At 42.5% G+C, this 26,104-nt stretch overlaps 4 protein-coding genes across 4 annotated transcripts in view; 2 read left to right on the top strand and 2 right to left on the bottom strand.

The window, feature by feature from the left end:
- LOC116389984 (SCY1-like protein 2) overlaps positions 1-3,402 on the top strand; it is a 4,550-nt gene extending 1,148 nt beyond the window's left edge. Inside the window, exons 5-8 of the mRNA XM_031859173.1 lie at positions 84-153; positions 330-410; positions 532-654; positions 743-3,402. Of these exons, the coding sequence (XP_031715033.1) occupies positions 84-153; positions 330-410; positions 532-654; positions 743-1,369 (901 nt within the window). The 3' untranslated portion in view covers positions 1,370-3,402. The remainder of the gene's footprint in view (positions 1-83; positions 154-329; positions 411-531; positions 655-742) is intronic.
- Positions 3,403-3,650: 248 nt separating this feature from the next.
- LOC116390048 (uncharacterized) lies at positions 3,651-11,316 on the bottom strand. Its single transcript, XM_031859289.1, is given in 21 exon segments — positions 3,651-3,822; positions 3,916-4,085; positions 4,233-4,314; positions 4,451-4,556; positions 4,824-4,923; positions 5,127-5,205; positions 5,306-5,426; positions 5,507-5,651; positions 6,066-6,195; positions 6,617-6,656; positions 6,738-6,788; positions 8,003-8,058; positions 8,391-8,511; positions 8,590-8,692; positions 8,782-8,860; positions 8,969-9,089; positions 9,180-9,312; positions 9,414-9,558; positions 9,923-10,215; positions 10,218-10,407; positions 11,237-11,316. Coding segments are annotated over 21 exon segments (2,337 nt in total). The 5' UTR covers positions 11,247-11,316; the 3' UTR covers positions 3,651-3,760.
- An 859-nt stretch (positions 11,317-12,175) lies between these two features.
- LOC116390045 (uncharacterized) lies at positions 12,176-15,195 on the top strand. Its single transcript, XM_031859286.1, has 5 exons — positions 12,176-12,325; positions 12,872-12,965; positions 13,294-13,381; positions 13,463-13,822; positions 13,874-15,195. The coding sequence occupies exons 1-5, from the start codon at positions 12,253-12,255 to the stop codon at positions 14,210-14,212; spliced, it is 954 nt and encodes a 317-aa protein (XP_031715146.1). The 5' UTR covers positions 12,176-12,252; the 3' UTR covers positions 14,213-15,195.
- Positions 14,984-24,402, bottom strand: epyc (epiphycan). The gene is made up of 9 exons (XM_031859136.1): positions 24,217-24,402; positions 19,566-19,734; positions 18,723-19,226; positions 18,222-18,428; positions 17,278-17,397; positions 16,946-17,104; positions 16,652-16,854; positions 16,442-16,537; positions 14,984-15,371 (listed from the first exon to the last, which is right to left on the bottom strand). The coding sequence occupies exons 1-9, from the start codon at positions 24,400-24,402 to the stop codon at positions 15,201-15,203; spliced, it is 1,815 nt and encodes a 604-aa protein (XP_031714996.1). The 3' UTR covers positions 14,984-15,200.
- Between the last annotated feature and the right edge of the window lie 1,702 nt (positions 24,403-26,104).

Raw genomic sequence — 26,104 nt, 5'->3', positions numbered from 1 at the left:
ATGGAACTAACAAGGCTTGTAAATGGCTCTATTCAAATTCCTTTTCACTTTCTGATTTTTGTTCGTTGTGTGTCTTCTAACAGGAGTATAAACATCTCAAACCCAGGGAGCCAATCAGAGAACACCACAAACCCACCCAGCAGTGGCAACCAGGTGAGAGGTCGATTGTATGACAGCATGGGTATATTTACAGTGCTGTGTGATTTAAAAAAAAAAAAAAAAAACAACAACAACAAAAAAAAAAAAAAATACATATTTTACCGTAGAAATTGGAATGGATTAATCTCTCTGTGCTGCAGTGATTCTATTTGGAAGTTTCTTTCTTTCAGATTGATGATATCTTTGGCAGCACAAGGGTTAATGGGAAGGAGATTGGATCTGCAGCAGCAGCAGCCCCACAGCCTAATAGAGTATGGAAACAATGTCACACCTCAGTTACTCAAATCTTCACCTTTGGACTACATGCTTTATGGACAATCTGTTCATGGTCTCTCTCTCTCCCTCTCTCTCTCTCTCTTTGCTCCTCCCTAGATGTCCCTGACTCTAGAGGAGAAGCAGCGATTGGCTAAGGAGCAGGAGCAGGCAGCCAAACTGAGGAACCAGCAGCCACTAGCACCACAGAGTATCAAACCAGCCAACACCACCAACACAAAGGTAACGCCTGTAAGCCGCTGTGTACACAAACACGTGCTCAATCGACTCCGGCTAGGTGGATAAATCTCATCCCGTGTTTCTGTTGCAGACTAAGGATCTGACGAGCAGCCTGCTCAACAGCATGACATCTCTAAACAGCATGTCCTTAGCCAACGCTGCACGACCAGCGCCGGTGCAGGGCACCACCATCTCCACCTTCCCCTCCTCCAGCCCCATGATGGGCTCAATGGGCGCCCCGGTGTCCAACGGATTCAACCCACCCATGGGCTTTCAGACAGGAGGCATGGGGATGGGCATGCGGCCCACGGGCCCCGGCCTCTACGGCGGGATGGCCACCACCACCAGCACCCCAAACTTTGGAGCCCTCACGCAGAGTCAAGGACCCACCGGGCAGACAAATAAAGCCCCCGACTTGTCTGCCTTGGATAGTCTTTTCTCTCCCAGCCAGACCAAAGTCACCCTCAACCAAATGGGTCCAAAGGCGGCACCTGGCACCCCTTGGCTCAATCAGTTCGGTTCAGCCCAGAACGCTCAGACTCAGATGCAGGGCGCGCCGGCGGGAATGGGAGGAGCGCCCAGCGGGTTCGGGATGCAAGCAAACCCTTTTTTCAGCCCGCAGAACTTTTCTCAACCGGCTGCTGCCGCTAGTCTGAACCAAAGTGGAATTAAACATAGTGCATCCGTCAACAATGATCTCAAAGACTTGTTCGGCTAAATTAAAAAAGAAAAGATGCCAGGTTCAGTATATTCTTTTAATAACTTTGGACAGAAGAGCCTTGAATCCTCAGACCAGGACACTGGTTGAATGTGAAGATTCCCGATCCTTCCGAGGGTTTTGCTGTCTGTATTTTTAATATGACCTGGTATAAATTCTGACTCTCACTCACTTTCAGCTGGCGTATTAACCTGCACCTGAATTCCATTTCTACTTGACCAGACAAAAAGGTTGAGGCGGGAACTTCTTCCTCTGTGCTGTGCTCTTTAAATGCTGAAGGTTTCCTACTATTTTGTACTTGACATTCTTGGGAATGTCCACATGTCGTGGGTTGAGATTAATCCCATTATTCAGGAAGGTTTTGTGTTCATATCCTGAACGATCGAGTGGATTCCACTTCCTGAACCATCAGAATCACTCCTCAAGGTGGGCAGAACAAGAAGGAACAACATGGCTTCACATCTGCTCAGCTTCTGTGTCTGCATTGCCTCTCCAGACTATTTTTAGGATTTGCTGCATGTCTAAAGGGATCAGAGAGTTGGCGTAAAAAACAAAAGTCTGAGCCCAGTGGGAGGCAGCTTGAAGTGTAGCGCTGACGAGCCTGCAGTCACTGATCTGCATCCAGGAGGCTCCTCCGTGGATCTGAAAGGGGGTGTCGAGAGTCTCCATGCTTCCACTGCAGCACCACAACACCTCCATCTTTGTGAACACAAATTGGTCTGACGATGCAGTCTGGGTATCTTTTTTTTAATTTTATTCTTTCATCATCAGGTTCCAAGGCTGCAGAGCTTGCTCTTTTTTTTTTTTTTTTTGTTCTTTAATTTGACATCAAATGTTGAAAAGGGAAGGGTTAGCTTAGTCCGGTCTCAGTGTGTTGACGACCATTTCATCTTTTTTGGCAACAAAAAATCAATTGTATCAATTTCTGTGAATGCAGTATGAATGATTTATCAGTGTGTTATAGTGGGAGAAGATGTGTGAAGTAGCTTTTACATCAGTGTCCTAACAAGGCGATGAACGAAGGAGCACGCTTAGGCTACGGTGCCTTACGCGGGTACATGTGTAGGACGAGACGGGCATCTCATCTGTTACTCAAATATTAATACTTTTAATCAGCCGTCCGGCATTAGCTTCTCAGATTTATGTTGCATGTTACTGAACTTGACCACGAAAAAAAAAAAATCTAAAGTTTGAATTTTCAGCATCTCTTTTTTCCAACAATGATTCCGTGACGTTTTTTATTTCACACATCCAGCTGGATTTGCTCCTGTGCACCATTTCTGTTGACCAATTTGTACAATGATGAAGATTCTCACAGTATATTTTCATTTCAGCACCTTTCAGCTGTCCCGAGGACCCCGTGCTGGCGACATCTGATTATGAAGTGTAAATATATATAGTTATTTAAAGATGGATTGCTCTGTGAGGGCCTTTTGTTAATGTCCTCGTGATGACGGCGAAGAGGCCTTAGATGAGTCGTGTGCAATAATCCTTACTGGTTGTTCAGGCGTCGACGTGTCCTTTTTGCTTCATCTCCACCGACCTACAATAATCACACGGGTCTGTCACATGTTCTAAAAATGAACATTAACGTTTACTCATTCGAAAACGAGGATCGCACCATTGTCGGGTTGTTGGTCACACTGTTTCTGCTGACTGATTGTTAACATGCTGAAGTGTATCGTCTGTTATTGGATCGACTGTAGTTGTTGTGTAATAGTGCCACCTATACAAGGTGAGCTCTGTCCAGCCGCATGGCAGCGTTACTGGTGAACTGGACTCCACGGGTTCTATTCCCCGGTTTTTGACTCACAAGGCGACAAGTTTCTGCGACTGGAGCTTTTTCAGCTGGAGAGTGCAGTTTCTTTTTTAAAAAGCGTGTTTCACATATCCTGGCAGAACCCCCCCCCAAGATTGTTTGTATACCACTGTGGCTGTATGTGTAGTGTGGCCCTTGTGTTACGTGTTGAGGTGCTGGTCTCTGAGGTGGTTCAATGAAAACCTGTACATATAAAGGAAAGTACACAATCTAATACTCTGAGGGTGGTCGTTATTTGTGCGATGGCTTTAGAACACGACGGACAGTTTAGTGTCTGTAACTTTAATTTAGAAAAGAACAGATTACATGAGCCAACATTTCAAGATTTACATTTAATGAGTAAGCAGTATTAAATACATCAAAGTTAAGTTAAGAGAGGTATCTTATCAAAAGTGCTAAAGTTGTTTTTATATATATATATATATATATATATATATATGTTTAAATAACTTGTGTAAAACAGTAGTGAATCATTCCACTTTGAGAGACGACCTGATGCAGGCACTGAGGCAATTGTGAGGATCAACATGAAGTTGACCTCCGACCTTCAACCCACGTCGGTCGTCCCACAGTCACTGGTTGAGTCGTCGCACTGCTCTGGTGGTGGTTGTGGACAGGTTCATCTGAGTCATGGCTGCAAAAGATGGATTTGAAGTAAATCCATTACTGTAACATCACCACCAGTCTGGGATACAGATGTTTGTAGATGCAGATGTTTCCAGCTCACCTGAGAAGTCCAGCTCATAGCTGAAGTGCTTGGTGGTGAACTTCATGGTGCCTGACGGGTTCTGTTGGTACTGGAGCTCGATGTCCTGACTGGAATTTCTGCTTCCTTCGGAATAATCTTTCCAAAGTCCACCGACATCTTGAAATTGCCATCGTGGCAGCGTGCCCGAACTGAAGAACAGACAAGAATAGATGTAACGTTAGTCTAGCTTCAATTCGATTCAATGAAGATGTTTGGGATGTTTTCAGGGATACATTAAGGATTAATCCGTGTTTTAAGGGATTCTTTCAGTCTCACGGTGAAAGGTTTCTCCTGACCTGTTGTTCTGTTGACTCCCAGAGTCAGCAGTCCTCCTCACTGCTCTTGAAGTCCCGATCCTGTCATTGACTTGACACATTCCTATGATAAACCAGTGTACACAGAGGTTTTAATAGTGATTTACACTGCTGTTATGTTTGAGCAGAGGAATGGCTTTCTTAGCTGTGTGTGTGTGTGTGTGTGTGTGTGTGTGTGTGTGTGTGTGTGTGTCAGTTACTTGAAAAATCCAGCGTGTACGAGTGTCTCTTGGTCTTGTAGTGCAGCTGGCCTTGTGGATTCAGCTGGTATTGTCCCTCAATGGCAGCGCTGTCAAATGAACAGATCTACACAGAAATAGAAATCGGCACAGATAAGTCCACTTTACAGAGGAAGGCGCGCTCAAAGTGCTTTCAATTTCACCACCAGGTACCACTGCTGACTCCCTGACATTATTCATCAGCACAAAATACATGTAAATAAGATATATATATAATGAAAAATATCTTTAAAAATCATACTACTACGTACCATAACAAACATTTCTGGACGTTTTTTTCCGTTTTGTTTACAAGTTTCTGACACAACTACCTGAAGTTCGATGCCCCACTTACATGTGCTTTGTATTCTGTCCATCTCCCCTCGTCTCCCATGAACTCCCACTTGTAGCCTCCATCAGTGAGCTGGGAGGAGGAAACCGAGGTGGAGTAAAAGCTGCAGAGAAATAAGAACTTTTATACAGGGGTTTGGTGCTAAAAAGTCTCAAGTCATATTTAGTCCTCCTAGATTGCTGTTAACAGATCAATCGACTGAGGCTGATCTGTTTGAGTGCATGACATACAAACATGGGCCTGTACTGAATGCAGGAAATCAAAATGTTAGACCTAAATAAGCCGCCTACAGATGAAAAGCCTCACCTCCCTGTGTTGGAAGTGAATTTTGGACGCCTTCGTACGTTCCTGCGCAGGCCTGTGCTGCAGTTTGTTTGTGTCATGGCTGCCGAGTAAAACACCATCAGTTATATTTAGGTGTATAAAGACACATTTATTGAAATTAACGAGCGCACAAGGGCAACATTTAAAGGAACATCACACACTGGAGAAGTCGAGCGAGTAGCCAGTCGAGCCCAGTGTGAAGCTGAAGGTTCCCCGAGGGTTCAGGGTGAACTGACGCTCGACGTGCGCACTGCTGATTGACGAGGACACCATGCTGGAGCTCTGAGGAGGAGAAAGGACACTCAGAGTGGGGGAAACCCAAGAGAATCGAATTAAGGGTCAATGCGCGAGATCTTCTTCACCTGGGATCCGTATTCACGCCACAGCTGGTCATCTCTGAAGTACCAGCCTACGTCCTCCGTCTGGCGCTGAGGGAGGAAGCTCAGTCTCTGGACCCCCAGACCTGGAGTTAGAGTCTGTAACTTATCAAAGTCTATGAACAGCTGCCTGTGGAGACACATATGATTATTAAGTTTGATGTACTTTGTTGAATGTGACATTTTGTTTTAATTGCACCAAACCAGAACTCAGCCATCCCACTACTACATCAGTGTTATCCATCTTCTTAATATTATTTATTGTCACCATCCTCAGTTTCAATGGACACTTTTATTCCCTTAATTAACTAAATACTGTTTCAAAAGCTGCAACGAGCTTACAATGGCTCAATACAATTTGGCTCACTTTCACTGTAAGGCTCATGGGTCAAACCTTACCTCCAGGTTAAATGCAAGTGCTTCCTAAATAAAATAGCTGAACCCCGAGACAAATTTTATGGGATTGTCAGCAAATTTACAAACGTTGAAGAAAAGTTGAACGGCCCTTTTCTGTCCATAAAGACTGAAAAACAAAAACACTGACCGATCGATAAAGTTGATTGTGATTCCTTTCGCTCCAGGTTGGCAGTAGTGGGTCTCGATCACATGGTCGTTGTCAATTGGCAGCCACTGATGTCCATTTGACAGCTGCCACTCATAATGTTTCCCATTGACTGTAAAACAAAAGAATATGGGAGCTTATGAGGCATTAATGACCCAGAGTTTTGACAAATGGCCTGCTATAGAATCCATGAGCCAGTTTAATGTTTCACTCTTTATTCCTTTACTGTGTGCGACAGGTGTGGAGCTAAACAAAAAAAGGTTGGGCCAGGTGCACTTCCTGGCCTGTGGGCAATGTATTTCCATGTTTGTAGAGATAAGAAAAATAAGGAAGTTAATGACTGACATCATGTACAATCTGTCCAAAGAGTAACCACGTCATCAATCTTTTCTGAAGTCACGCTCTCATACTTCTTAGATTAATATATAAGTCTTCAATTTTAGATTTTTGTTGTATTAGCTTCTTGTGAACTTAGTGTAAGTTAGACAGTTACAAAGGAGTAATACAGCAGGAATATAAGATGTCAAACAGACCTGGAGTCTGGTGCCAGGAGCCCACCTCCGCTCCACGTTCCTGTAAGCAACAAATACAAAGACTGTACACATCACAAAGACTCTGTCTTTAGTCCAAAGTGGTTCCGTGAAGTGGACTCACCATGCTGTAAGGAAAATACACTTGTAGCCGAACAATAACGAAAAGGGCAAATTAATCAAACGTGACGTGAGCGTAAAACATATTAAATAAAAACGTCATAGCTCCTTTAAAGCTCCTTCACTCACTCTTACTCAGAAACAATTTCATTTCACAAGAAGCTTGAGTTTCACTTTCGCTTTTTTACGCAGCCAGGCGTGTTCACGCACAGATCTCACGCAACCAAACCAGAACAATGACTACAGCCTACGTCAATATGATTTGATTTTATTCTTATCTTACATTTATTACGGTAAAGTATAACAATCTTAGTCTAACTGCTGTCAGTCAACAAGTTATATAATGATTCATTTAGCCTAATGAGGAAGTTTGATCTTTTTTGTAATTATATAGTAAACAGTAACAGTAAAATGTTTCTTTTTATCTGCCTTGTGTTCTCTCTATACATATACATAGTACGTTGTTTACAGGATAACAGGGCTGTGGAAATTATACTGATGATTATTCATCTATATAATATTCAGATGAAGGGCAAAACAAATGGAGATTAGTACTAATATCAGCTCTTATTGCCTCAAAAAACACACACACAAATATATTTAATGCGTTTTTTTTATTTGCAATAATTTCCCGATTTCATTACACACTAGCCTATATTATCTGTATGACATTAGTTCAAAGGAAAATACAGAATAACGCTTAAAATCCAAGACTGAACTTCTAATCTTGAGCAAAAAATAAAAAATGAAACTGAAGAATTGCAGATTTTTACAGCATAATGTAAGCACCAGTGTCACGTAAAAACATAGTGCTCAAATTTGGCCTTAAATTAGCATAAAATCTGCGTCCAAATGAATTCTCTTTTATCAGAAGAGGCAGTGTGAAGATATGTGGCAGCCTGAGCGTAACATGACATATCTGTATAATTACAATAGTGTCGGCCTCATAGCGCCCCCTGGTTTGGCAGTGCGCAAGTTGGTCTGAGGCAGCATTTAGGTTTAAGTTGGTAAACTTCAGAGCCTTTTGACACAGTGGCAGCTGTGGCCCCTGTGGCGAGACCATGTTTTAAGAAAAAAACAGCCTTCAGTCTAATTTAATCTCATCTTGAATTCTGATGTAAACACAAGAATACATTTTCCATAAAGGATAAAAAGTGTGCTCCAAACACCCAAATCATAAATGCAGATTGATTGTATAAATATGGTATTGCACAATTGATTGTAGACTTTCTTCTTGAGGTCTTCGAAATCCCATTGAAGTACTCAGACCAGCACACGCCTGATATTGCGTGAATTGTTGGTCTTGAGGTTGGTCTGGGTCATCGCTGCAGGGACAAAATACAAGAAACAAAACAAATAGATAAATGCTCTTTGTCCTGTTTCAGGATTACTATTCGTGGAAGTTACAGAACAGCTGAGGGAGTTGTATTTTCTTTGCAAAGTTGAATTTTACAGGACCATGAATTCATCATAATTTGCAGTTCTTTCACCTGGGAATAAGCAACTCAACACAATAAACTGTCTCTATTATCTGTACATTTGGTAACTAATAACTTCTCTCCAGAAAATATTCAACAACTTGCTAGTAAACAGTGAACCGGTAAAACAAAGCGCTACTATTTTATCTGATCACGGTATTTAAAAACACAAAGTCAACCGTTAAAGTCCAGCTTGTAGGAGCGTCCCTTCACTTTGAAGATCATGCTGTCGTTGGGGTTTTGCGCGTACTTCCTCTCGATCTCGTCGCTGGCTACGGAGCATTCCGTTGGAGTGCCCCTCTGTTGAAACCATTCAAGTCATCACGGTTTCTCTTAAAAGACAAAGTGTTCTCAGCTTAACGGAGCCGGATTACTTACCCTGTGTATGAACTCGTGCCACGCTCCGCTGTCTCCCTCAAACTGCCACTGTGGTCTGGCGCCTAGAAGAAGATTCTGGAGAGCTGAGGCTGTTTGAGAAACTCTGAAATCGACAAAATCCAAAATTCTGGATACATTTGAGAAACACGCTTGTTCACTTTCTCCTTTCGCCAAAACAAAGTCCGAACTCACCCAGCTCCTGCCAGCTGCTGTCGGTACAGCGGTCGACGAGTGACTTTCCTCTTTCTCTGTCCTGTCACCTGTCGCATTTCTGACAATCGACGAAAAGAAAATGAAGGTGGCATCTGAAAGGAAACTAACAATGTTCTTCACGTGGAACATAGTATGTAAGTATTCTGTGAACGTTTTGTGACCTCACCTCTGAATTTAATCTCAACGGTTTCGGCACCGATGGTGAAAGTATAAGAGCTTGCTGGGTTACTCTGGTACTTGTTCTCTATGTCAGAGCTCTTCACAGGACTGGGGTTGCCCTTCGAATCCTGCACAGGAAATAAAAATATACATATTCATGAACAAACTGTGTCACACTCGGGAGAAAAAGAAAGCTCAACTTGTTTAAATCTATTCACCTTGCTTCCATACTTGATCCACTTACGACTCAAAGTGCAGTACCAGATCCACACCGCGTTCCCATCATCCAGACGTCTGACTGTCAGACTCTTCCTGAACACTTTCATCCTGTTGAAATCGATACTCACGGCCCTACGGAGAGAGACGGAGAGCGAGGGATAAATCGTCAAGCTGTTTTCTGCGCCGGGACAAAAATGTTCAAGCGCTGTGTGTTTTCTTTTAAGCTCTTATACCCGTATGATGTGTTGTAGATTGTAATGCTCTTGGTGTGGGGCAGCGAGTACTGGGCCTCCAGAAGGTGATCATTACAAACATCCAACCAGCCATTTCCATCATTAAGCTGCCACTGGTAGCATCGGCCATCAGTAAGCTTTGGGTCTGGTTAAAAAAGAAGAAAATGTTGTAAGTTTAAGCACTGAACAACACAAACAGTGATTCCTATTATAATTCTAAGCGGCATTAAAGCCACACTAATCAACATATTTCTATATCAACAATGGATCAAATGACTATGTTTAATGAGAAAAGTGATGGTTGTAGTGACTCAAAATCACACATTTAAGGAAAAATTCAAAAATAAAATAAAATAGGAGAAATGGGAGAATAACTTAACAGAGAGCGACAGAGGAAGGATCCCTGTATCAGGACTAACAGACATGCAATTGGCATGTGCAGAGCCATGAAGAGGCAATAGGATAAGTAAATGAAGTTAAGGACTTTTAGAAATCAAGATGTGGTTCACCGCTAGCCCGTGATCGGTCCGAAGCCCTGTTGCTCGCATCAGAGGACTCTCTTTCAGCTCGGGGGTGGTACAGCTTACACTTGGACCCGTGGCGACAGCTTCCTTTCAGGGCATACTTGCAGGCGTGCAAGTAAGAGCACCTCTCACCTTCCTTGCAGCCCCGGCCGTTGTAATACTTGCAGGGCTCTTTCCCATCGAGCTGAAATATGAACGTATGGAAGATTGCTTCCATCACCGGTAAGGAATGTATAGTTATGTTGTATATTGTATCGTTATGGCAGTAAAACTCTCATCAGCAGCCTAACATGTGTAAAGTTCGGGTTTAAGTGGGTTCACTGATCCCTTCTCATGGCTTTGTGTGTAATTAGAAAATAGACGCCGACTCCAACAAACCTGAGAATCACTTTCTACGTCTGAGTTTCCGTCACTGTCCGACTCATCACTGACGTCAGATCCACTTTCCAAAGGGCTTTGCTCACCAGACTCTGGCAAAAAAAACATATCAAATGTTTACATGTTTGGTAAACACATATTAATAATTCCTGACAATAATTCCCAGTTTGCCTTGGAAGAACATTCGAAGAGTCAGCACAGAGCTGTTGTAAGATATATTTAAAGAGATGCTATCTGATGAACTCTCAGCTGTGAAGTCATGTTGCAATCATTTGCTGTAGTGATATTTGTTCAGTGAAAAATAGTGATTGAAATAATGAAAGTACCATATGATATTCTTTATGGTGAACTTTGAGACACTGTTTAAAAGACAGTGGAAGTAGTAGCCATTGAAATACAACGTATTAGGTCTGTCTGCAGGATAATGAATCACAAGCTGTATTCTATACGGCCATGATCTACACGTTGGAAATTGTTGATAAAAACAAGTTAAGATAATAAGCCCTTTAATTTAACTTAATCTCGATGAGAGACTCGTGTAAAGCACGACTTTACTACACAGGGTTGCGCTCTAGTTGTACGTGGATAGAGAGCTCCATGAAGATAAACGAAACTAAAACTATATCAAGTTTTACCTCTCGCCACTTTTGATAAATCCGTTTATACAACTCAGAGCTCATACTTCTTTCCATCGTATTTCCCCTATAGTGGCATATACATAAATAATCCTATTACGTTGTGGTTCGATATCAATATTTGCTTTTAGTATACGTCTCATATAAATAAACGATACATATACAAACATACAGACCACATACATACATCACAAGTGGTTAAGCATGGGGTTAAAGCTCACTGCAGATAATCGCTAGAACACAAATTAGCCTATTAATTACTGAGTGTTGGTTAAAAGGTACTTACGATCCGCCATTGTGTGGCATAACACTTTCGTTTTCGTTATCCCTATTTTTATACAGACACACCCAGACGTTGTTTGCCAAGAGGTTGGTCCTGTTTGGATCAGTCATGGCAAAACAGCCGCCATCTATCAGCTATATGTTGGGGCTACAAAGAGTTATATCGTTAAGGTACCGGTGATTATTAGATGTAAATCCAAAAAATCCGGACCCAGCAGACATTTTCTTTATTATGCCAACCATCAAACATAAAAAAAACTTTTTTTTATCTGTACCTATACGCTTTTAGCAAATAATCCACCGGTAATATATAAGATAAATACAAGGAACATAAATAAATCAGAGTCTGATTCCTTAAACCAAGTATGTGCGCCAATAGATATTCAGCTAAGACAAGGACATCAAAGCGTGAAGGGGGTACAACGTCCAATTCATTGTGCAACCATGTGTTGTAAAATGACAAATAAATTAACTTTGTTTCCTTGTAAAGCTAAAACACAGATAACTAAGCATAATTATATTGTTATGTAGGTTAAAATATGTATAGATATGCATGTAAATGCATGCAAATAGATAACATACAACGTCTATATAAAGTTCAGTGTTGTTGTCAACTGGATAGAGGTTTACAAATATAAGTGTAAGTGGAGTGCAAAACGTGCTGGGATATTGTATAGGTAATGTAATAACTGTTTATTTTGTATACATACTTATCAATCAATGAATAAACAAATTTAATAGTCAATTGTATGAACGATGGATTTATAAAAACACAGTGGAGTACTTAAAATATACTTTGGAATATTATTTTGTAGTGTGCTAATCCTCCGCGGCACTGGGTGGCGATAGTGAGCTGGTTATGCCGTTGGCGCCTCCCGGTTCACAGGTCACGGTAAAGCACTCTTTTAAAAGCAAGCGAAGAAGACAATAGGGTCCCTCTGAAGGAGGAACGAGGAGTCTCTTTCTTACGAAGGGCACTTGATAACAAGGCCAAACCGAAGAAACGGAAAATAAGAAAGCATGGAAATCAACGATCACGCCTACACGAGCACCACTTATGATAAAGTCAGCCCCGTGGTGTTCACTTATAAAAGTAAGTACAGGCAGCAAGAAATACCACGTCTTAATCAAGCTAGCTAACGTACTTGGAGCTAGCTCGGGTACCTAGCAAGTGTGCTCCACGGTGAACGTTCCCAACAAGCACGCTTTCATGCAACGATTAAAAGTGAATATAGCTAACGCGCATTTTCTCAGTTGGCCTCCAGTGGTGATTAAGCTAGGTTTTATTTGTTGTGTAACATTGTCTAAATGAGCATGAGGCAACACACCGAACTTAGTAATACACTCACTTTAACTGTTGATTGATACTTGACACTTGTTGTAAAGTACATCTAGCAGGTTGTGCAGGTTATAGGATGAGATTGTGCTAATTACTCACCTGAAATACAAAATATTGAGTATTCTTTCATCTTATTTTGCAGGGAGAAATGCACACAGCATAATAACCAGTGTTAAACACATTTTTGTCATAAAGTGCTGATGTTATATTCGAGTTGAGAATTGTGGATTTGCAGTTTTTTCTTTTATTCTACATTTTTTCACTCATGTCTAACTGATTTCTTTTCTCTCCCCCTCTCAGTGAGTACGAAAGAAGTCGAAGACCTCGTGAAGCTGAGGGTTTCTAATAAATACCTCTTCTCTGGAAAGAGAAATACTTCCATGTGGGCATGGAGGTATGACAGCAAGTTAAAGCGCTGAGAGACGTTACACGGTCTAAATATGTAGAAAGTACCATAATGGGATATTCTGCATTGAGATTTGTCTGATGATTTTACACTAAGGCAGCATAACATCAAATAATGCAAAATGTTTGTTTAATATTCACACTTGAGAAGCTAAAACCAGTGACTTTTTTGCTATTGCTACTTTAAATCCATGACTCATGATGACAACATGTCAACATCATCACAGTAGTTGACAAACTGTCTGACTAGTCGATATACCAACTAATTGTTTCAGCTCTGATGTTTTTGTGTGCTATTAAGATGATTATATTTTCAGAGCCATCCTGAAACATATGGGCTTGCACCACAAGATGACGCACAGTCAGGCATCCAAAAAATGGGAAAACCTGAAGAAGAGATACAAGGTACAGTTAAAAACAACAAATGAAACCACTTAGATTCATCAAGTATTTAAACAATTCATCGCCCTCTCTCTTCTTCCTCAGGGGCTGAAGTACCCGTCAGATGGAATGAAAGGGATCCCTGACGCGTGGCCTTATTTCAACCTGATGGACGATGCCATGGAGGGTCGGCTGGAAGGCAACGCCCCCATCATCAAGGCCTTCCCCACCAACGGCGAATTCCCTTCCATCCCCAAACCCAAGAAGAGGAAAATATCCGTGGTGGTGAACTCTCTTGCGGCTCCGTTTGGAAACGAGCCGGAGATCGAGGTTTCCCTGAACGGAGATGAGGACGAGGAGGCGCTGGAGGAGGGCAGCCAGGAGATAGATTGCGCCATGCTCGAGATGGAGCACGGGAGGGACACGATGGACGGCGGAGGGCGGGTGATGGAGAGGGAGAAACGGGTGATGGAGATGGAGGAACGGGTGGTGGAGAGGGAGCGGCGGGTGGTGGAGAGGGAGCGGCAGGTGCTGCAGAGGGAGAGAGCGGCGCTGGACAGGGAGGTCGCCGCTCTGGACCGAGACCGAGCCTCGCTGGAGAGAGAGAGGGCGACGATGGAGAGAGAAAAGGCGGTGATGGAGAGGGAGAGGGTGCTGGTGGAGAAGGACAGAGATGGCGTGAGGAGGGACCGGCTGGCTCTGGAGCGGGAGAAAGCCCGGCTGGACAGACTCTCTGCAACCAAAGAAAGGACCGAAGAGATCCTGGAGGACAGCAGCGAGGCGAACGACTCGGTTCTCGTGGACAGGAAGGAGCATTTCCTCAACTTGTTTGAAAAACTTATCGAAAACTTTTGATTCCCTCGGGGTGTTTCGGCACACGACGTTCCCTGAGGAAACACATCTCCACCTTGGCTGCATCGATTCAAAATGCACATACTTCACCCACAAGGCGTCAATGAACACTTGGTTTGGAGAGGTCTTCACAACAACTTTATTCACTTGTGGTTATTCCATACAGAGCACACAATAGCAAGCTATTCGCATTATTCTTAACCCCATCCACAATCAAAGTCAACCCCCCCCCCCCACTCCCAAATCAAACAATAGTCTTTATTTGATCGACTCCAGACAGAGTCTTTGGTGTCGGCTATTGTGCACGGTTAAAACATCACTTTTTTGAAATGTAATATACCAAATATTGCAGTTCATGTAAAAAATCTTTTTTCAGAATATATATTTTTTTATATTACAGTACAGACTTTACAACAAATGATTGTGTTTAAATGCGTCTTTTATTGCATTAGATAATCAATTTACCTTCCATTAAGCTCCAGCTTCAATAACGTTATGCTAGTATACATTTCCAAAAGTGTGAAGATTCGTCAATAACATTAATATTATTATTTTTTACAAACATTTAAACAATATTACTGGTTGTAATTTTTTTTCTTTCTTGCCAGTCATGAACAGACACTAAACAGATGCATACATGCCATTTGAGGATGTATATAATAAATGGATTTCTCCGAATGCCACCCATTGTTTTCTCTTCATCAAGTTGCAGAACAGTTTGGCTTTTGAGAAAGTTCTTATGTGTGTGTGTGCGTGCGTGCGTGCGTGCGTTTTGATAGGGGAGGGAACGTGAGAGTGACGGTTTTAGTGTGTATCAACAACAAAGAAGAAGTAGAGCAGTGTATCACCAGAATCTGAATCTGCGTGTGTGTTTGTGGATGTTTATGGAATATACATTTTTTTTTACTGATCCGTATAGTATAAGTGTGTCAATATGTACAAGGATGTGTGCATGTGGTTGTATTGGTGGGAGTCAGTGATGCCTGTGTGGTTAAATGAGATCCCCGATGGGTATGCGGGGCAGGCAGATGTAGGCCTGCGGGGTCCTGCTGAGGTTGATGGGGTTCCCGTCCAGACGGATGTCCTCCAGTGCGTTCCGGATGTAGTTGAAGTCTTTCAGGTTGCAGAACGTGTCCCCGTGCATCATTTGAATATTGTTACGCTGCAAAAGAAGACGGAGGAGGATACATAATGACATAATGAGATGTCATCTCATTGCATGAGACACTTGGAACTGGTTCCCGGACCAGATTCATTCAGTGAGGTATCAAATATATCACGTCTCTGGTTAAACTTCAGGTTCAGCTCTCTGAACGCTAGTCTTCACGTCTCAATTGTGAAATGCAAAGTTATTTATGAAACATTACATTTGTGTGGGGAAGGGAGAAAAAGGTCGAAGAGGTAAAACTCAACTTTATTGTCAGACCTACACGTTTCGGCTTGTGGCCTTCATCATCAGGGTCAATTTGTTTTAATTTGTTGAAAGCAAAACCTAAATAGATGTATTAAGATGTTTCGAAAGGATTCATAGTGAAATGGGTTGGATATTAGCGTCAGAGAAAATAAACACTAAACCTATTCCCCTCTCAGTTTCAGGGTTTTCTTTTTTTGCGAGGGGTGGGGGTAAATAAATCTTGTTTCAGGAGCTATTCAGTGACAAGCGTCTGTGAAGTGCAAATACCTGAAAGGAATTTTTCATTTAAGTTCACCTACTTAAAGGCCATGCTCCTCCCACACAGGTGTGTTCAGTTACTTTGCCTAATTGGACCACTAAGTGACAGCTTTCTCATTCTCATTGGTTTGGGACGTTTTGTGACTTCATGTAATTTTGGCATAGCTCCGCCCACTTCAGCGTGAGCAGGGTACTAATCAGGCCAAAGTGAAAACACCTGTGTGGGTGAACGGCACCTGTGATTTATTATTCCAGATTGCCTTCTCAGTAACTATATTTACACATGAAATTACAACTATGAAAGATACTTTCACTGCAATATTCCTGTTTACATGCAGTCGTACATACAAACGTAAAATGCGTACTTCCTACAGTTACGGCGAATGCTATATTCGGAATTCAAAATTGCCAAACGTAATATGCTGTTTATGACCCATATCAAATGTGTAATAATCTCACATTTGGAATAATAGTGGAATATTTGCTGTGCATGTAAACATAGTCCATGTTGACGGTGCAGCGGTGGGGGTTGATGAGTCATGAGGCCAAAGCGGATGTACCTGTAGGTGTAGAGACCGCAGGCTGTCTGGTAGAGGCACGGGGATGTAATCGATGTGGTTGTCTGTGAGGTACAGGTACAGCAGGCTCGTCATATCCTGGATACAAGGAGACAAGGTATAAGTCGTTATTAAAACATCAACAAGCTAATATTGACCGATGTATCGGCCATCATTGATTGGGCTCGAGTGCGTGACAGAAGTTGTATGTACCTTGAACGCCTCGTTGTGAATACCCTTGCTGCCAATGTTGTTCTGGCTGCCATCGATCAGGCTCATGGTCTCTGGGAGAGCAGGCAGCTGCGAGATATGGTTTTCTCGAATCACCAGCTCCTCCAGCTCAGGCAGACCCAAAAAGGCTCTCTCATCGATGGACGTTATCTCGTTGTCGGTCAGGTCGATCCTCTTCAGCTTGTCTGGAAGGAGGCGACAAAAGCCAACAAGACATCAGCTTTATATCTCGTCCTGAATATCTCTAATATTTATATATTTTATATTCAGACATACTCATGAAGGCGAAGTCGGACTTGTTGATCTTGGTGATTCTGTTATAGCGGGCGTAGAAGTGAGTGGTGTCTTTGGGAAGAGGTGGAACACTATCCAGCTTCAAGTCATCGCAGTAGACCGAACCACCGAGGCACGTGCACAGCAAGCAAGTGGGCATACCTGGAGGATAGGGATCAGAAGGAGGAGAAGAGGAGATGGAGGGAATAAAACATGGAAAAAAGTAAGCGGTAGAATGTTTCTCACAGGATTCAGGGTTTGCAGACAAGTTCCAAACTGGCATTTTTTTTTATCCCTCTAGTCTGAATTCAATGGCTGTGTTGTTAAATACTGACCTTTCCTGTCAATCACATGTTCTTCGGGCTCGTCGGGTTCACCAGAGCTCACTGACCCTTCTACACCGCCAGTACCCTCCTGAGGGGTTTCTGGTGTAACCAGAAGCAGCCCCTCCTCTTGTTAGAGACAAGATTAGGTATTAAAGAAACAGGTTAGATCAGCATGGGCAGGTCTGGCAAACAGCAGCCCACTTATTTGCCGCAGTGATAAGTCACACAAAGTATGTTAGCAGTGTTAACTAAGTGTTTATGGCATTTAACTGATGAATGGAAGTTAAATGAAAATGGCTTTTTGGTGTTAATAGCATGACATGTGACCTGCTGAGTGGTCACACATCATGGATGTAAATTAGTAACTGGATAATAGACACAAAGATGGTGCACATTCACTTGAAGTACAAATACTTGTGTTTATGATTCAGTGTGAAAGACAAAAAAAGATTTTTAGCTTCTGGGGTTGATTCCGTGTACGGCCCCAAGCTTTTGTAGCCTCCAGGAAAGTTTTACAAATATACAACCTTTACGAGTTAAGAATTAATAAGACCTTGTTTACTGTCGGAGGTGACCTGTCACAAGTTTTACAGAAGTGCATGTAGAAGTTTTACCACGACTGGCCACTGGGATGAATTGGCCGCAAGATTTACATCCACGTTAACTAGCTATCAGTCTCTTCCTTCTTGTGCACGATACTAAAAAACTAGGATCCACACCTTAAGACAATGCTCCATAGCACTACGAAGGGGTGTCGTACTTGTAAAGCTGTGATATTTGATAAAGGAGAAGAAAAAACAAAACTGGCAAAGCTAATTCACACTTCAAAGTGAAGTGGACAAAACTGACAAACAATGACCAGTTATTACAAAGATTCATTGGCTGCCAGGGCTGATGCTGGGCCGGGCAGAACAGTTTTTACCCACAAGTCTAGATTAGATACTGACCTTTATCAGTGTCAGGGACCAGAGTTACCTCAGGGACCTCTGCGTCTCCAGAGCCAGAGACACCAGAAGCCCCCGAGGATCCAGAGAACCCTAAGTCTCCGGAGGCTCCAAGATCCCCAGAGGCCCCTGAGGATCCTGAAGCTCCTGAGAACTCCCCTGAAGCACCTGACGCCTCGCTAGGGGTAGTCTCAGGAATGAGGGGCAGCTCCTCCTCTTGTTAGAGCCAAGGGTTGGGGTTAGGAGACACGAGATTAGGAAGGGTGGAGGGTGAGATGGACAATCAATCAACCCATTAACCAATCAATCACACTCACATTTTAGATGAGACAGGAGGTGAGGAGAACATTGATTATGAGTAACACAAAAACGATGGAACAGAGTTAACAAATAAGTAAGATTATGAGCAAAATCAACATTTAACTACATTCAAAAAACACAGTTAAATGGAATTGAAGACAAAAAAATCAACACATCAAGAAATACAGTAGAGTTGCCATCTGTACTAACCTCCAGATAGCAATGTTATCCCTGAGTAACCGGACTCGTCAGAGTCCCCAGAAACCCCAGAGCTTCCAGAGGCCCCTGAGATCAAGAGATCTCCAGAGAACCCAGAACCAGACTGGTCCCCGGACCCTCCGGAGCCCAGGGGGAATTCAATGGAAATCCCAGAGCCAAGGTCCCCGGAGGCTCCAGAAATGTCCCCGGAGGCTCCAGAAATATCCCCGGATCCTGAGAAATCCCCAGATATCAAGATATCCCCAGATATCAAGATATCCCCAGATACCAAGAATTCCCCAGATCCCCCCGAGCTCAGGAGCTCCTCGGAGGCTCCGGAGATCAGGATAATATCACCAGAACCCCCGGAGCCGCTGGAGACCAGTAGGTCTCCGGAGCCTCCCGACCCAGAAGCCCCAGAAGCCCCAGAAGCTCCTGAGGCCCCAGACCCTACGGAGCCCCCAAAGTCCCCGGACACATGAAGGATGTCAATGGGCGTCAGACGCAGCTCCACCTCTTGTTAGAGACAAGATTAGGTATTAATAAACAGACAGATGAAATGGATCATTAATCAGCTCACAATGATGATCAGGTTAAGTAGTCGAATGGTGACAAATGGACATTGAAAAGGACACATTTAACCATTAACAGCTAGTTAAATGGAAGACATGCACAAGGAAAAGATGATTGTTGAATATGCAGACGACAAGTTTGGAGAAGTAGATTAGTCTATCTTTGTTTTGGATGTTTTTTGTGGAGATGCTGCTTTGCATCGGCAGCAAGAGGAGCAAGGCCCTCTCTTAAACCCAGTGAACTTAAGCGACTCAAAGTTTGGGGGTGTGTGCTGTTTCAGACCTTTCTGTGTGTCTGGGCCCATGAGGACCCCAGATCCCCCTGAACCCTGAGGGATGAGCTGGGGTGTTAGGGGCAACTCTTCCTCCTCCTCCTCTTCTACTTCTTCGTCCAACGAGGCCTCAGGTACAGGGTAGTTATAGTCAGGTGGGGCCAGTGTTCCAATCTCTATCTGAGGGAAAGACAGCAGCAGTGAGTCAAAAATGCATAGAGATAGTTTGACTTGACACATACATTAATACTGTACAATAGTCATAACTTGAATTATGGAGGGCAACATGCAAAATGTTTGGCATCTTGTTGTGTCTTCTGCACCACGTAATCCGTAAATGTGGAAAATCTAAATCTTTTGCATTTCTCGATTTGTCAAAATCCCAACAATCATTTTAACAGTTGCATTAATTGTGTCAGGACATTTACAACATGTTAAACTCTGCTCTATTCATAGCAGCACAGATATCTCTTGATATTCCATTTGGTATTTATTACTTCATAAGCAAAAGTATTGATCCCATCCATTAAACAACTTTCATCCATTCTATCTACATTTATTTAAAGCAGATATATTATACAGAAAGTGCAGAACTGAGCTAATATAATCTGAGGTGACACAGCACAACTGATGTATTACTGTATCAAAGACCAAAACAAAGAATCACGAAGGAACCACTAGATGGCAGCCATGTGTATAGATTTAAGTATCCAATCACACTCACGTGCAACTTCCAGGAAAGACTATAGTGGACATTTCACCTAATTGACCTAATTTCACTTGCCATCAACCATTAGCACTCTCAGAATGTACATTTGTAAATGAAATACATTTTTGATACCAACAGATAAAAGAACATAGACAGGTATCATGCCATTTAATTTGCGACAAAGAAAGTTGCTTTCTTTTCAGATTTTATATAGATTCAGTTTGAAGCTGTTGTTTGTATTTACTTGAACTGAAGACAGGAAATGGTTGTTGTCAATCCAACTTCAACGTTGGACATTACATTTTTTATTTTTTATTGAGAGGTTGTCAAATCATCCCATGTGAAAAAGCAGTATATATATTTCACCCTAAACTGGTTGTAGTCAGTAAACTTAAGTACTAGACAAACTGCAGAGGTTTGTCAATGTCAATGTCTCCTCTATCTCATTTAAAAATATAAAATGACTTTATAAACAAAGGCTAAGCAGCTTTTACGTTTTGCGTTGGGTAACAATTGAAAAGACAGCTCTGCCAAACCACCCAAGCTTTAAGAATTGCAGTCCTTTGTGGTTTCTTCATTAAAAGCTTCAGGTATATCCATCTGGCGGTATAATTGCAGTTACAGTCACTGCAGATGCTCTTTGATGTTTGATCAAACTTGCAGTTCTATCGTTCTCCAGGTGAGGGCAATGAGCCCCCACTCACCGCCTCAGGTAATACCTGACACTCTCTGACGCCCAATGAGGCTGACTCAACCCTCCAGAAAGGGAATGGTCCTTGTGGAACCAAGACACACATGGTAGCTGCACAAATCCATATTTTAGTCTTTTCAGCTACTTGCGACCACAGTAGTCAGATGTCAGTAAGCCAAAAGGTATCAAAAATCATACATCATTACAATAAATGAGCCATTAAGTGATTGGTTACAATGACTATGCGTAAAAGTCCTGCTGAGACTTTAAAATGCAGCAATGAAGGAGATGCCCAGTCACATTTTAAAAAGATTTGGCAGAGACACAGTTTGGGATACAACAAGGTAGGCCTTTGAAAAGCGTCGTGCAGAGTTTGCTCGCTGCAGCTCTCCCATTCATTTCCCCCCTTTCCCCAAAGCAAACATATACACCCGAGGGGAAAGAAGAGGCGAAAGGCTGGCAACTAAAAGCACTGAAAAAAAAAAGCTCTGGAAACAGCATGGGAATACAGAATGCACAGGACGTTGAATGTGAGCATCAAGCTGATGCCAAATGTCATGCTGTAGTGTATCAATCAGTATGGGCATTCAGCACGAGAAGTAAAGTTTCAGACTTCATTTCCCCCCCACAACGGTTCAACAGCTGCTTCCTTTACAACAAACAAAATGATCACTGAGAAGAAATGAGGACATCACGCAGCTCGTGCTTCATCCACTGATACTGCACAGCAGGGACAATGTCAAGTCAATTCATGTAAAGTCCTTGGTCTAATAAAAAGACATGTGGTACATTTTGAGTCACATTTATGAAGCTATCCTGTCCAGAGGGAATGCCAACAGAATCTCTGCCCTTTGTATCTTTAAAGGAATAGTTCAACATTTTGGGAAATATATTTATTCACTTTTCTTGCCATGTTCTGGCCAAGATAGCAGCATAAAAGTTTTGCACGTAAAAAAACATCGTTCTTTGAACAGATTAAACAAACGTCATGTTAATTATTGAGCTTTAGAAGTGCTGGTTGGCAGATTTTGGCCAGAGCACGGCAGAGCAGCTGTATCCCCCTGATTCCAGTCTTTATGCTAAGCTAAACCGACCGTAGCTTCATATTGAACGCACAGACATGAGAGTGGTATTCATTCTCTCACATAACTCTTGGCAGGGCCAAAGTAGGGAGACAATTCCCTATATTTTTAAGTAAGATTATTTAGTATAAACAGACACGATTATGATATTAATGACTGGATAAGGGGGAAACATGTGCATTGTATTTATTTACTTGTTTTCCATGTGGAGCAAATAGAGATCTACAGGTGGCTGACCTACTATATACATACAATCCACTACAGCAGCAGCACAAGCAGCAGTTTCAGAAATGACCTTAAAACCTTAAGTATTAAAGTCTGGTTCAAGAGGACCGACTGAATGTCTTGTTGAAACTAAGAAGACGCCTAAATGAATCTACACTCGGTTATTAATGCGTTTTGAATGCAGCAGACTGAAGACAATTTGCTTGGATAACATCGTAGATGAGCCTTCACTGAGACAAGCCCTGAGGAGAAAGAAGAGAAATACAAACAGAGAGCTGGAAGTGGAAAGTAAAGAGTCAGCATTCCAGAGGCATGGAGGTCAGCTTCATTTCTCCCCTGACATCTGATGTGTGCGTGTGCGAATAAAATCCATTTAATCCTCACTCTTCTTAAGCAACAAGACTATCTGAGGAGCTGCCCTCTCACCTTTAACTGTAGAAAACAAAACAACATGACAGATTCTTGCAATATGCTTTTTCTCAACACGCAAAGCTAAGATTACGAGTCAAAACTTTGTATTTATTCAGTGTGAACAACAAGATGGGAAAGTTTTCTCCTCTTCCCGCTCGCACAGACTCCCACAAAATCGTGTGCAATTTGCTGTGACATATCCAGGCTTGTTAAACAGAGAGACACTATCAAAGCCATTACACACTGAACACTGTCATGTGTAACACTCAGCTGTGACACAACAGAATTTAATCATCTTATATATAGGCAGAAGGCTGTTGTACCTTTTTGCAATGGTAGATGGAAATAATTCGCCGCTTTAAGTTGTTTGTTCTGCTACATGTTGTCATATCTGCTGAATCTGTATTGGATTGTGGGATTGGTTTGAGATAAGCGCAGTGGTGTGAGTGCAATCCACATCAGGTCTAAGTTAAGTCACAGGCTCAGAAGAAGCCTGTTGAAAATCCACCATCTTGACATGCCTTGGCCTAATTTCCGTGCAACAGAGAGGTATAAACGGGAACATGAATTTGGCTAAAGCTTGCCATCCCAGCGTGCCCTGCAGTCTTGCCACATAACACTCAACTTGAGCTGATTTAAAGGGAACTGCTGGACGCCATCATCCAGCTAGTAACCCGTCCTGCCAACGTTCTCCACTCGTCTTTTGAAAGATGTTGTGCCTAGCAGACTTTGAGCAGAATGAGAAAAGTAGGGTTTGAGAGTTTGAGCACAAGCAGATGACGCTCTTTACCTGGTACTGATAGAAATATATACTGTGGGAGCACCTTGGTGGCCGAGTGATTATGGCGCATGCCATATAACCGCAACATCCCAGGTTCCATTCCCCCCTCAGGACCTTTGTTGAATCTCATACCCCCCACCCCCCCCCCCTCTCTCTCTCCCCCATTTCTACACTGCTGTCTGTCAAATAAAAGGGCAATAAAATAAAATATTTTCAAGAAAATAAAAACATACCCATCATATATCATTGGGGCATAAATATTGTTTGATTCCACGTAAGAAAAATACTCCAGATGCAGAAGAAGTAAGCCTGTGGAAACTCCATTGTAACCTAAATGGTGGCTGGCCAAGGTATAAAAGTGAAATATTTTGGCCACAATATTGCAAAAAGCTGGAGAGCAGAATGTCCATTATCTAGATGGACAAACTGTTGAAATCAGCAGGACGCTCGTCTGCTTTATGAACCTGGTGACCTCGGTCCAACACCAGCACATTCGCCAATATTACACCGTCATGGCTGTGATTTGTGTAGCACAAAAAACACACTATGTCAATGAAGTAAACTGATAAAAGTAAATATTGCATAAGTAAGTTAGGCATAAGCAAAGCAATGACCCAACTAATTTACTTGAACTGCCAATTAAAAGTGACCAAATACAAAAAAGGTAACAATAATGTAAATGTTTCCTTTGTAATGACAATTCGTAGCTGTACAATTAAAGGCAAGGGACAAACATTTTCTCTTGACCGAGACAGTTTCTTACCTGAGGATCATCAATTGTCAGCCCATCTTCATAGTCATAGATATCCTGGTTCTCCAAATTTAAATTGTCTAGATCCACATCATAGTTGGCATTGTCGTATGAGTCCAAGTCCACCTGTCGGGAAAATCTGGGGCCGGCCACCACCGCTTTGAGGACGAAGAGTCCCAACACAAGTCGTACAAGCATCCTCATACTGTAGTCCTCCTTGACACGGACAGAGAGATGTGAAGTCAACGGGGGAATGTCCATTCAAATATTTACATTTGTAGATGCAGTACAGGATTTGTCACATGAAACTAGTTAAATGCTTAATATATATACTATACCACTACATTACTACTAAGTACTAAGCACAGCTGTTAGAAATGAAGACAAGCTTTGTATTAAAACATAGCATTCCAACATGTCTTTATGATACTGGCTTCATAACCAACCTATATGGTACCACAGACCAGGGTTTGACATTATGTCACATCATTAAGATGAGTGATTTCATTACTGAGGTGCAGACAGCTGGAGGAATCGAAATATGGGGGCCTCTTGCCTCACTGTAGCCGGAGGCTCCCTGTTCCAGGGAGCAGCCATCTTGGCCCAAATCAGAGCTCGCCTGTGGCGTGTCAAAGGTCAGAAGTCACAGTTGATCTGATAAGGGACCATGGGAAGGTTTTCATCAATCGGCAGTGCTAAGCACTTCTATGAAAGGAAATCTACTTTCAACTTGTAGGATTCTTGGTTTTAAATGCGTTAAACCCTTTAACAATTAGCTTCAAACAGGTCGCCTGGATTTATTTTGTTGTTTTGTCTCTAAAAGTGTCAGAAAATGTGCAGCAGAATTGTTGGCAACAAACACGAATTGAGGGCACAGACAAGAGAGCCTTTTCTCTACTTGAATCATAAATTATCATTTATGCCGTGACCCAGATAGCTGCTGTTCATAATGTTAGTGAGGTTGGTTAAGTTTATAAATGTGAATCCCTGTGGGAAGTGCTAATAAAATGAGCTTATGTTAATTATCAATTAATAAGATGGCACCACAGACATTAGGAGTAGGAATAAATCATCTGTCAGTGGAGGAATGTTATAGCACACTATCAGCAGGTGTAGCCACACATGTCAGCAGGCCCGAGATGGACGATGTGAAAACCAGGAAAAGAAGAACAGTTTAAAGAGAGTCCTCCAGGCCGGGGCAGAGAAACGGAGAGCAAGGGAAGGGAAGAAGAGAAGAAAAGAGTGAGGGGGAGAGGGGGAGAGAGAGAGAGAGAGAGAGAGAGAGAGAGAGAGAGAGAGAGAGACGTGGACAAGATGTTGGCCCTCAGGGTTAGATGGAGAGAGTGAAGATAAGACTGAGAGAGAGAGATAGAGAGAGAGAGAGAGAGACAGATTTCTAAGCTACCTCGACCCCTCGCCCTTTACAGAGGGCCTTTATGAGGCCCGGTCGCTGCCTGTCTCAGCACTCAAACTCCAAATTCCACCGAGGTTTGTGGACAGGATGGCAGTGACTTACTGCTGCAAGGAAAAGCTTCATACAGCAGTGAGGGTGCTCAAAGACATACACACACGCACATTCTAGCACACACTTGGAAAGACACACCCTCTCACAGATGCACACTCTGTCTTAACACCTATCTTTCAGAGAGAGAAAATTGAGCAACCTCTGCTGCTATTTGGGGATGAGGACAGATATAAAACAAAAAGAAACCCACAAACACATTCACAGGTTATTTAAGTCCTGAATCAAATCTGTGTTGATATCAGGGGGATAGACGAATTATGCAAATCAACCTGTCAGTATCTCTTGGAAATGTCCAGCATGAACTGAGTGCACCCTATTGAGAAAAGGTGAGCAGACTGGTGAGCATCCCCACTGAAATAACCTTCTGTCACGAAG

The sequence above is a fragment of the Anarrhichthys ocellatus genome, unplaced genomic scaffold (genome assembly GCF_004355925.1).
Source record: "Anarrhichthys ocellatus isolate YVR2014 unplaced genomic scaffold, GSC_Weel_1.0 scaffold21, whole genome shotgun sequence".
Taxonomy (NCBI): domain Eukaryota; kingdom Metazoa; phylum Chordata; class Actinopteri; order Perciformes; family Anarhichadidae; genus Anarrhichthys; species Anarrhichthys ocellatus.
Note: the sequence above shows the minus strand (reverse complement) of the source record. Positions and strands in the feature narration are given on the sequence as shown.

Bases quoted from the DNA above. Each gene is read 5' to 3' on its own strand.
- LOC116390045 (XM_031859286.1), top strand. From the start codon at position 12,253: ATGGAAATCAACGATCACGCCTACACGAGCACCACTTATGATAAAGTC. The intron at 12,966-13,293 runs GTATGACAGCAA...TTATATTTTCAG, and splicing joins ACTTCCATGTGGGCATGGAG to AGCCATCCTGAAACATATGG. The intron at 13,382-13,462 runs GTACAGTTAAAA...CTTCTTCCTCAG, and splicing joins ACCTGAAGAAGAGATACAAG to GGGCTGAAGTACCCGTCAGA.
- epyc (XM_031859136.1), bottom strand. From the start codon at position 24,402: ATGCTTGTACGACTTGTGTTGGGACTCTTCGTCCTCAAAGCGGTGGTG. The intron at 18,429-18,722 runs GTTAGTACAGAT...GGCTCTAACAAG, and splicing joins GATAACATTGCTATCTGGAG to AGGAGGAGCTGCCCCTCATT. The intron at 16,855-16,945 runs GTATGTCTGAAT...GCCTCCTTCCAG, and splicing joins GTCCGACTTCGCCTTCATGA to ACAAGCTGAAGAGGATCGAC.